The sequence below is a fragment of the Eucyclogobius newberryi genome, unplaced genomic scaffold (assembly GCF_026437365.1).
Source record: "Eucyclogobius newberryi isolate DKJ021-1_F unplaced genomic scaffold, fEucNew1.0.hap1 SCAF_3, whole genome shotgun sequence".
Lineage (NCBI taxonomy): Eukaryota > Metazoa > Chordata > Actinopteri > Gobiiformes > Gobiidae > Eucyclogobius > Eucyclogobius newberryi.
In genome coordinates this window covers 28,323,989-28,335,416 of record NW_027315945.1, presented here as the reverse complement: position 1 = coordinate 28,335,416, position 11,428 = coordinate 28,323,989, and the positions used below count along the sequence as shown (strand labels likewise).

General features: G+C 40.5%; 1 protein-coding gene across 1 annotated transcript; it reads left to right on the top strand.

Moving 5' to 3' along the window:
* The first annotated feature begins 1,065 nt into the window (after positions 1-1,065).
* Positions 1,066-11,300, top strand: LOC140374279 (DENN domain-containing protein 3-like). The gene is made up of 27 exons (XM_072461126.1): positions 1,066-1,150; positions 1,621-1,828; positions 2,554-2,643; positions 2,727-2,842; positions 2,917-3,038; positions 3,119-3,230; positions 3,296-3,415; positions 3,489-3,587; positions 3,672-3,791; positions 3,928-4,043; positions 4,110-4,265; positions 4,336-4,432; positions 4,516-4,619; positions 4,703-4,866; positions 4,949-5,108; positions 5,170-5,365; positions 5,728-5,896; positions 6,110-6,369; positions 6,501-6,671; positions 7,430-7,553; positions 7,634-7,741; positions 8,682-8,821; positions 9,422-9,579; positions 9,902-10,038; positions 10,116-10,228; positions 10,459-10,593; positions 10,913-11,300. The coding sequence occupies exons 1-27, from the start codon at positions 1,067-1,069 to the stop codon at positions 11,126-11,128; spliced, it is 3,795 nt and encodes a 1,264-aa protein (XP_072317227.1). The 5' UTR covers position 1,066; the 3' UTR covers positions 11,129-11,300.
* The last annotated feature ends 128 nt before the right edge of the window (positions 11,301-11,428 follow it).

Genomic DNA, 11,428 nt, shown 5'->3' with positions numbered 1-11,428 from the left:
GAGGACAGCTGTAGTGGGAAATAGGGAGAGGGTTGACATTAAGCAAATGGTCAAGGCCTGGAGACAAAGCCACGAGCTGTTAACACATAACGTCTTAAACCACTACACCACCACCAAGTTCTAGAAGGCATGTTTTTCAAGACATTTTAGCAACAACAACTCCTGTAACTGAATAAATACAAGATAGAGAAGTTTAATGCCAGACTGTGGAACATTCCATGCATTAAATGCTAGATTTAGAGTTAAGACAAAGTCATCATTACACAGGCCGGCTTGTATCTGGAAGTGTGTGCAGTTGAAGGAATGCTGTAGCCAAGTGACCAGAGTGATATGGTTTAACGTGGAATTTTCAACGATCATATGATGGTTTGACTTGTAATATCCTCCTACCAACAACACAGTCAACAGATCTGCTGCTGCTCGCTCACAAACACACTGCCAGATTTGCTGTAGGGTATTTTATTTGTCTAAAATAGAAGGAAAACAAGTTGTTGTTTTCTTAGAATATACATCATTTCAGAAGGAGCCACACTTGCTTCTCATGCAGCCTCTCTTTCATAGCCTATGCAGTTCACATGCTATATCAAGTGTTGCTGTATTAAAGATGAGTACAGGAGAAGCAAACACAGTTAATGTGCTTTTATTTGCAGTCTATTTGTAGTTTCAGAGTTTAACTTTATCACCAGAGGATATTTTTGTCTGAAACATCAGCAATAATGAGCTGAAACAGCCAATTTGTCACACTTGGTTAGTAATGGGTCTTTGTCATAGAAATCTATTGGCTACTTCCCATCAGTTTCACCCCGGCAGGTCAGGACAGAAAACAACATATAACACATACACAACACACACATTCAATACAAGTGACAACATTGGAACACCTTTAGAGGCGGAGTCTATGTCACCCGCTTGTGCTTGTAGATGATAAAGCTTTGTCTGACATGTTCCTCACCAGAAAAGTTACATATAGTGCACTTTCAACTGACTGAAAGGTGCACACAGAACAGATCTTTATCCATAGGCATATATTCTGTATGTTTTCATGTTTGTGGGTCTCTTTTGAAGGATGGGAGACCACCTGCCCGCTGCACTGCTGGAGGCCTGTGTGGTGGTCGGAGCCTCTAGTGAGAAGCTACGAGAACTCTACCAGGTCAGTCATAAAGTCAACATGAGCGTTGTGCTTTACTGATATGATGTTATTCTCAAGTTAAATACAAAGTCTCACAGGGCTGCTTGATATATAAAAAAAAAAAAAAAATGCTTTGCCTGGAATGCTCCACAGCAGGACGTTCAATATATCTAGTTTGCATTTATTCCATAGTTTGTGTTCTTATTGCTCAAAAATATCCAAGCATAAAGCATGTATTCTTAGTGAGAGCCGGCTCGCCTCTCCATAGTTCTGACCTGTAACCTGGCCTTATTGTGCCAGCTGCTCGTCTCCATGGAGATAGATCATTTTAGTTCCAAACTGTGGAACAATCCAGGCAAAGCTACCATAATATCTTCTTAGAGACAAGCTGGTGGCCTTTCCTCCACCAGAGAAGTCACATAGTGCACCTTTAATAGTTTTGTACATCGTTTCTGTCACTTATTCAAGCAGTAATTGTAATCCCTCCTCAGAGCTGTCAGCAGAGCCCTGTGAGTAATTGGGCTCCTGTGACGCTGGAGCCGGACGTCCTGCTGGTCCTGGCCCCGCCCTTTGTGAGCAGGCTTCCCACAGACCCGGAGCTGGTGCGCTCGCACGGCCGCAGGAGGCGCTCCTTCATCCGCAAGAAGAGAGAGCACCTGCCCTCTGCTGCTGCTGCTGCTGCTGCTGCTGCTGCTCAAGGTGAACCGCCAATCCAGTCTTAGATATCTACAAGGGGATTTCAATAGGTTTCTTTCACAATATCACACAGGACAGGTCAGTTTTCTATGGTAGAATTTGTTTTTTGACTATCACCTGATTTATGCTTAAAACTGCTGTACTTTAGCCTATTCATATGAAAAAAATATGTGAATATGAAAATGAATTTTTTCCCCACTATATCATTATTCAACCCTAAAGGCGTGATTACGAAGTTTTCAACCTTTTTTGTTTCGAGTATATCCTAAGCTTTGGCTCACATTCTGTACACCCTCATTTACCAAGCAAATACATCTGTTTATTTTAAAAACATAAAAAAGATTATGTTCACTAAAGTTGTTATTATTATCTGAATTATTACAATTATATTTTCTTGTTAAAAAATATTTCACAACACATTATTGTAAGTTGTACACAAACATTTTAAATCAAATACATTTCAATTTCACCATTTTAACATTTGAAACCATTGGTACCCCCTGGTAAGTGCTCGCGTACCCCTGGTTGGGAAACACTGGACTAAATCAACTTTGTGGAGACAATCCCGAACAAATAATGATGCGGTTCAACAGTAGGGGATGATAAGTTTGGATATTTCTTCCATAAACAGTGAAACTCTGATGAAGTTACACAGGCTCCTTCATCAACTGAACATGACCTATATTTATACAATTCTATAAATAACTGTAAGTGTCCTTGTTGTTTAGGTCGGACAGTAGCGGAGCAAAGAGGAAGTGAGGACGTTAGTGTTCCCAAAGACATCGACCTCGTGGCTTTACCTCAGCTTTGTTTCCCTGGTATGAGTGTGTTTATTATGTAACACGATGCATAGTTTCATATTTGTTTCATTCCAATAGTTATATCCCAGTTGTTTTTACAGGTGGGCTTCATGTAACAAGAGAAGCAAGAGACGAGCAGTTTCACTTTCTAGTGTTTACAGATGTTTTTGGCAATAAAACCTTTAGTGTTGTCATGCAGTGTTTCAAAGCCTTTTCGGTACTCTACAAATATACTCCTCAAATATAAGTCGATATTTGTTTAAGTAAACTTTAATATGTGTCTTTCTTTAGAATGACATGTCAGAATTTCCAAATTCTAATGGAGCTGACTGTCCAAAGATGTTCTCTGCCTTTGGTTTCTGTGTTATATCGAAGTATCCGTTCTTCACGGCACTGAAGGACAGCTTATCGTGGTGAGAGTCTAAATCACTACATCGGAGTCTGTCCAGTGTGTTAGTCAATGAGGTTTTAATCCATCTTCTCCTTTGTTTAGCTTTTTACCTCAGCTGAGATCCTGTCGTGTCTCAGATTTAGAGGACAGAGTCAAGGAGTTGGCTGCTAAACTGTCCTTGGTGCCTGCACCTCCTCCTGGACACTTGCATTTGGTGAGGTTCATGGATGAACAGTGTTTATGTGGTTTAAGTGTTTTGAACTGAAGCTTATGTCACAGATGTTTTCTCTGAGGCCTCTGATGATCACTCTGCCGTCAGGAGAAGACAGGGACAGTCCCACTGTCGACCTGCAGCTGCACCTGCCACTGCTCTGCTTCACCCCACAGAAGTTACTACAGGTACTGCAGTATTGTACATGTTATATAGACTGTCCAGTATGTGCATATGTGTGTCATTATTAACCTTGTGCAGGTGCTGTCCTGTCTGCTGCAGGAGCAGCGTGTGGTGCTGTTCTCTTCAGACTGGGCTCGTCTCACTCTGGTGGCAGAATGTTTACTGCTTTTTCTGTTGGTGTGTTCTTTTTACAATGCATGAGTAAATCCATAAATAAACGTACATATTTGGTGAAACCTTCATTGATGGCCCTTCTCTCAGCCTCTGTCCTGGCAGCATCCCTATGTCCCAGTTCTGGCCCGGAGCATGTTGGACTTCCTCATGGCACCTACAGCGTTCCTCATGGGCTGCCACATCAGCCATTTTGAAGAAGTTGCATCTGTAGGTAACTTGCAAAAAGCCAAGTACAATTTGACAAAGTGTATTGTATGTTTCATGAAACAAATATTACACATTGATACAGTGTAATATACCCCATTAAAGTATTTGCATTTTTAGTTGTTGTTGTTTTGCCCAGGAAACTGAAGATTTAGTCCTTATTAATCTCGATAATGGAAGCGTGTCCACGTCCTGCTCAGAGACGGTTGATTTGCCAGATATTCCTGTGTCTGCAGCTGAGTGCTTCACACAGAGGTATACGGCGTGAGCAGAAGTGTTGAAATAAACAAATACAGGATGATAAATGTGTTTGTTTGGCAGGTGTCAGTCCTTACAGACTCAGTTTGACCTGAGTCTGTGCCACAGCGCCAGCAGCACCAACATAAACGAGCACAGAGCTCAGAGACGCGCCTGGCAACACAACCTCAACTACGACATCCAGAGGATCACGCTGGAGCTCAATGTCAATATTTTCAGGTCAGATATTTTCTGTGCTTATTGCCCAAGCAAGCTTATGAAGTAATTTAAACACATTTGTGATGAACAGAGACGTCTGCAGTCATCTCAACTATGAACACAGAGTGTTCAACAGTAAAGGGTTTCTGAAGACAAGAGAGCCACATGAGCAACTTTTTTACACAAAGGTACTACACGTGATTGGATTCTTATAAACAACCTGCACCATTTGAACAATGCTTTCATTTAAAAAGCTTTGGTTTGTTTTTAGGTGTTGGAGACACACATTTTCCATTCCTTCCTGAAAGATCGCCTCAATAAGAAAATGGACAGCTTTGCACGCATGGAACTGAGCACTCGCTCAGAAACACAAAAGTGATTTGACCTAATTTCCTGCCTGTACAAAGTGTATATTTTATAAGTATACATGTATCTAATTGCATATTGGTTATCTGCAGGTTGAAAGCAAAAGTGGAGGTCCCTCGCAGACCCACCATGCAGGAGATCCAGGCTCGCAGGAAGACCTCTGTGACAGACGCTCTGCAGCTGAAGAGACAGGGCATGAGCTCGGGCGACCTCCTCCAGAGGAGCAGCCTGCCCTGCAAAATCATCCCAGATCTAGGTTTGTCAGCCAGCCATTGAATTTACTCATACACAATTAACAAGACATGTTTATAAAATATTATTATCTTGTATCCCAATAGCACTTAAAACTCCACCTAAACCTGCAAAGATTTTCAAGCTTCCAGATTTCCCAGCTTCACTTTCCTTTCATTCTGTCCAAAGTTATTACATGGATCTTATTCAGCAGCTAAACAAGGCAATCTTCTCTGTGCAACATGAGAACTCAGCCTTACTTGCAAGGTATTACACTACCTAAAATACTTCGTATTAGTAGTGTTTTTAATGAACTTTTCTTCTCTAGATTCTACTATCTGCGCGGCTTCATTAACACATTGTGCTCCCGGCGCCTGGAGGCTCTGAGTGACTTCCAGAGCCTGTGTAAAACTGACACAGCCATCTTCCCCACACAGCTGGTCACGTGGCTGGTGGATTCACTGCACCGCGATGAGAGGCAGCAGGCCGACCGGCGGCCCGAGCTCAAACGCCTCATTCTCAAAGTTAGCACATATTACGGATGAAGAAATGGGGAAAAGCATTTTTGTTTTATAATCAAGATTCAGTTCACATTGGAACATTAGTGTTGGGACAAGAGGGACATTTGAACTGCTTTATTTATATATATGCTTTTTATGGCCGTATTCTACTAGTATTTAGTTATTAACATATTTGTCTATTAATATGCTTAACTACTGTTCATTTGCATTATTCACAATGGTAGCTCTTCTAGATAAACTATGATAGTGAAGGGGCACTATGTACATTTTTAGGTGGAGGGTCTAAAACTATATTTCTTTTAGCTCCAGTTCGCAGCGGTATAAGAATACAATTATCTCATGTCATTTCCTTGTTTTATTTGTAGGTTAAAACTGAAAATGAAAAGACTTTGGTGCCCGGAAACGACCATGTGAAGAAGTTTGAGTTGCCCAGAAATCCTCTCAGTCTGGAGGAGTTTGTGCGCTGTGTCCAGGAATGTGGAATAGTCAAAGACGTCGCCACTATCCAGCGTTTGTTTGAAGCTCTCACTGATGGTACAACAGAAATAGCTACTATTTACTCATCATCTTTCATGTTGTTTATCTCTTCTAGTTCCACATCATTCATGGTTTAACAGGATTAACTCAAAAGACAGAGGCTGTGACCGGACACTCTAGTCTCACATAATGATCATATCTATTTCAAGAACTGCTGTTTGAAGTGGTGCTGGTCATGCTTAGAAATAATGGATATTTTTTGTCTCCCAGATCAGTCAAAACAAGTGGATCCTGATCTATTTCGAGACTTTTACACTTTCTGGAAGGAAACTGAAGCTGAGGCTCAAGATGTCAACCTGCCCTCTTACGTCATCGACCAACTGGACCACAGTGAATGTGTCTACAAACTCTCCTCCTGTGTGAAGACTTCGCACGGAGTGGGGAAAATTGCTATGACACAGAAACGCCTTTTCCTGCTTCCCGAGGGCCGGGCAAACTTTCTGGACATAACAAAATTTAGAGACATCCAGGTAACATTTTAAGTAGGCTTTTGTTGAAAAGGTTTACATGACAGGGAACTATGGCAGGATATTTAGCGAGACTTTAAATGAGTGAAATGTGTACTGTAACTTAATGTAACTGTTCTAAGCTGTAATTGCAGGAGGTAAAGGTTTCCTCTGCCCCGTTCCTCCTCCTGCGGATCCCGTCTCTTCGTATTAAGTGCAGCAGCAGACCTGAGATGTTTGAGGCCAATCTAAAGACAGAGACTGAACTGTGGAACCTCATCGTGAAGGAGATGTGGACTGGACGCAAGATGGCTGACCACCACAAGGTACAAGAAGAGGTTTGAATTTGTGAACAGGACCTTACCTCAATGGCTCTTTAGGGTGATTATTATAGAATAACACAGACACATTAGTTTATATGTTGGATCATACTTATTTACAGACAATGTGAGTAAAGTGTCTTGCCCAAGGACCAAACATTGAGTTTGAGGGTGAATGAACCAAAAATAATCATCAGACATGAGCGCAATAAAAACTGTAAAACTGTAACTAGATTTTCAGCTGTTACTGCATAAATAAATAAAAAAAATACAGTATCTTGTTTTATGTGCACATAGAAATGGCAATAAAATGAATCTTGTTATTCAAAGTGTTATGTAACTTTTCTGTCGGCAGCTTGTCTCCATGACGATGTTATTTCTTTGCCTGTAATATTCCACAGAATTGCATTAACTATTATGCATTTATTCATTTGTGTTTTATTGGTAAATTTTAAAAAAAGGATTGCTCTGAGCGGGTCATCTCACCACAGATCTGACCTGTTGGTGATGTCTCCTGCTTGTCTCCATAGAGATTCATGTGTTTAAAGCCCATACTGTGGACTGTTCCAGGTCACATAATTACATAGTGCACCTTTCAATAAAGAGGGCGGCATGTTGAGAGTTAAAGGCAGCAGAGGGTGGTCTGGTGGTCCTGACAGTTCATTATTCAAATGGGAGGGTTTGATCGTGCCACCACACCTTTATTCAGGCTGGGAACTGTAATATTCAGTCTGTTTTACACCAAAATGTCTGGTGTCTTGTAGGATCCTCAGTACATAAACCAAGCTCTGACCAATGTCCTGCTGATGGACGCTGTGGTCGGGTCCCTGCAAACACACAAGTCCATCTCTGCCGCCTCCAAACTCGCCTATTTCGACAGACAAGAAAGTATGCGGACCGGATTATTATTCAGTTTTTTTCTCTTTTAATCATGACATATGATGGCGGTGCTTTCTCTTTTTCTTCAGTTCCAATGATGGTTCCCAAAGTGACCTCAGAGACTCTAAAACATAAGATCAACCCGTCCCAAGATCTCTCAGAGCCGCAGACCGTGCATGTACTTCTCTACACTCCAGGTACTACTACACTGTTTACAGTTTTTTCCCATTGTACTTTGTGTTTTTCTGTTTATTCCCAGCCTCCTTACACTGGGGACATTTTCTGACTGATTTCGACTACTAGAAATACAAACTAGAAAAAGCCTTTAGGAGCTGTTGTTGTACTCTTTGGTTAATTATAAGTATGTATAAAATGTGCTGTACATCCATCACTGATCATGTGCTTTTCTGGGAGCTTTGTCTTGTCTAATTTGCTGTAAATCGCTGTATCCAATGTACATTTTACGCTCACAAGACACGACTGTTTTTATCATCTTAATGTCTTCTGATTTGTTTATAATAACAGGGGTGAAGACAATACAGATAACAGCAAAATACTACAGTTAAAAAGTGTTACCATACCATATCGAGGATGAAGCATTTTCGAGGAATATCTTAAAGAGAATTTGAGCAGATTTCAATTTATATTTTAAATTCAAGATCTGAGTTTACAGAGCACATTGTGAGAAGCCAGAAATATGAACTGCTAAATTAATACATAAATCAAAAACGTTTCAGAACATGTTTGCAGAGGTCTAATCTACAAAGTTAGCTGGATTTATATACAAATATTCATCATTAGCATACTCAAAGATATCCCCTATCCCCGCCCACTGCTCAATGTTTACTTGTCATTATTCTGAAAATTCAGACGGCGGGTCATGCGCACAAATATAAAAAAAATATTTAATAGCAAATTTTCAACAATAAAAACACGTAAATTAAAATCTACTGCTTATTACAATTAAATGCTATTATTATCAGTTCTGAAGTTTTGTCACTGCGGTTTACAATCATCGTACATGCCAAATAATGACCTGTGTTTGTTATAGTTTAATGCGAAATGTGTACTGTGTCTTTTTTCATTTCTCCTGTCGTCCTGTTGCATGACGTCTGCTTGTGCGGTGCTTGTCCTCAGGTCAGTTGACGTGCGGTGACTCGGACACTGAGATGAACCCGAAGCTGTGGGTGGCTCTGAGCGGAGGCCGAGTGGTTGTGTTTGATGCCACCTGCTGGTCCATTCTGCAGGACTGCTTCATGGTCGGAGAGTCTCAGCTGGTGAGGCCATCAGATATGAACGAAATGAGCAATACCAAGAGTATTAAATGAAACATAGAGTAATAAAGGTAAACTGTTTATATGTATCAGTGACAAAAGACGCAATTGAAAGGGAAACAAGATGATCATATAGTTGCCTGGATTGCACTGTTAATTAATTGTTGCAAAGAAACATTTAAGTGACAGATTTTCCTATAAAACACTGCAAGAAGAAGTGCAACATTAATTTCTCCTGAGATTTCTAATAGCCTTCTACTAAACAATTTACCTCTAATAATAAGAAGTAAAAAAAGGCTTTTCAATATCTGCTCTCAAAATACAAAATCTTTTTAAATTAAATTATTGTATGCCTTTTAATGAATTTAAGCATTTTTAAATGACTATCTTCCGTGCCAGTGTTCTTTTTAAAAATAATTTTATTCCATTTTGTGACTTTTTATAAATCTGCTTTATTATATTTCACTAAATGTTTTTATGACATTTTGTCTCTATATCCTGTGTTTGTTTGTTTAATTTGTAATTGTGTTAACTGGACACTCTTCTAAATGAGAGCTTTCTCTCAAGGGCCCGCCCTGTGTAAATAAAGGTCATGTGTTACAGAATTGCATGCTGGGATTGGTTCAGGAGCAGGTCTGGATCGGCTCAAAAGACTCTGTGATCTACATCATCGACTCTCACAGTTTGTCCTGCAACAAGCAGCTGACGGAGCACAGACACGAGGTGACCGGGCTCGCAGTGGACACACGAGAGACCAGAAGGTGCCACAATCAAACAGTTTGTGTAAAGAGGAAAATGAACATTTAATGTCACCAAAACCATTTATATCATGAAGCTCTTCAGTCCTCACAAAGAAGTAGAAAACAAACATAGTAAAAAGTCAAATTATGAGTTTGACAACTTTATGGGAGCTAATCAGCTCTGTGGTATATTATGATCAAAATATTTTTTATTGAAAATAAAAGTAATAAACTATTTGAGCGTTTGAGTCCTAAACACAAACTACCTTCTGTAGTGGGCTCCGGTGTATTTGCACAGTCTGTTCTGCCTTTGAGAGCTTGGTTTGCAGAGTCTTGTCTTCAGTCAGGTGGTGTACTCCTGCAGCTGCGATGGCTCCATCCTGCTCTGGGACTCACTCAGCCTGAAAGTGAAGCGTCAGTTTTACCTGAACTGCTCCAGGCTCTGCTCCATTCAGATCCACGATGGCTCACTGTGGTGTTGTAAGTCCCACTCAACCAGCTTCTTATGTTGTTTGTAATGGAGGTGATTAACATAAAGATTGCTGTGTTTCCTGCAGGTTGTGAGGACAGTATTGTTAAACTGAAAAAGAGTGGGATCCAGCAGAGGAGGATTGTCCTTCCGGATGATGTCAGGAGCAGTAGCTTCAGCTGTTTCATTTTGATGTCAGAGGTGAGAAAGACATGTTTATGTTTCATATAACTGTACATTTCTAGATTTCTGTAGTTATATTTAAAAGACTATCCAAACAAAAGAGAATGACCTCACACGCCAACATATTTAGAATAAAATAGAAAGAGTGGCATTACAGGCATCCAACATAAAACCCCCATGAGTGTTTCCGTCCTTCTGTTTCTGTTCTGTAATTGAATGCAATACAATGTACTGTGTGTTGATTTTAGCAGGGACAACTGTGGACCGGCTGTGCAGATTCTGGAGACCTGTTTGTCTTTAGTATAAACAGCCGGCGATCCTTAAAGAGAATCACACTCCCTGGAAGTTCAGGGGTCACCTGTATGATTCCAGTCAAGAACAAGGTCATTGTTTATCATGTTTGGCAGAAATCCAGATTATGGGTCACATAGACAGGAACTGAACTGAACAGAAATACTGTCAAGTGTTTTGGTTGGTGAATGTAAATATTGCAGCTTATTGCTTTATCTAATGACAATTAGCATGTTTTAATAATATTATCACATATTTTTCAAGCTATACTGAAACATTGACAACAACTTAATTGAGTTTCTGCTAACAAAGAATATATTGAATTGTGTTCCATTTTCATGTTGAAGAACGCACTATTGCATTCTTGAAACAACAAAACCAGTAAATAACCCGTGTGTTTGACCGTCACAGATCTGGGTGGGCTGCCGTGCCAACAGCGATGGCGGTCATAGCGACGGTCAGGGGAGGAGTCAGGTGCTGGTGCTGGACTCAGAGACACAGGCTGTGGACAAAGAGCTGCAGGCGCACACAGACAGCACCCAGACCCTGTGCTCTGCTGAGGACCGATACGTGCTCAGCGGCTCGGCCAGAGGAGACGGTAAAATCGCCATCTGGAAAGTCGAGTAAAACCACGGACATTTGTGGTTCTGCCTTTTAGAGACTCAGACAAGACGGTAGGAATAACCAACGTGATTGGACTCACGACTGCAAAGATCAACATTCCCCTAAATCCCTAATTTGACATTCAGTTTAGAGCGTTGTAGTTTGTCTTGTGGATTATGTCCTCACAAAAAAATCTGAAAAAATATTCTCAAGCTCAAGTTCCAGAGACAAACTTCTGTTTTACAAGTTATTTATTATCAATCCATCCATCCATTTTTTACCGCTTGTTCCCTTTAATATCATTTTGGCTTCAGATTTGTATGA

Coding starts and splice junctions, on each gene's coding strand:
- LOC140374279 (XM_072461126.1), top strand. CDS start 1,067: ATGGGAGACCACCTGCCCGCTGCACTGCTGGAGGCCTGTGTGGTGGTC. Junction 4,620..4,702: donor ACTCGCTCAGAAACACAAAA/GTGATTTGACCT, acceptor GGTTATCTGCAG/GTTGAAAGCAAAAGTGGAGG. Junction 10,229..10,458: donor GTTTCATTTTGATGTCAGAG/GTGAGAAAGACA, acceptor TGTTGATTTTAG/CAGGGACAACTGTGGACCGG.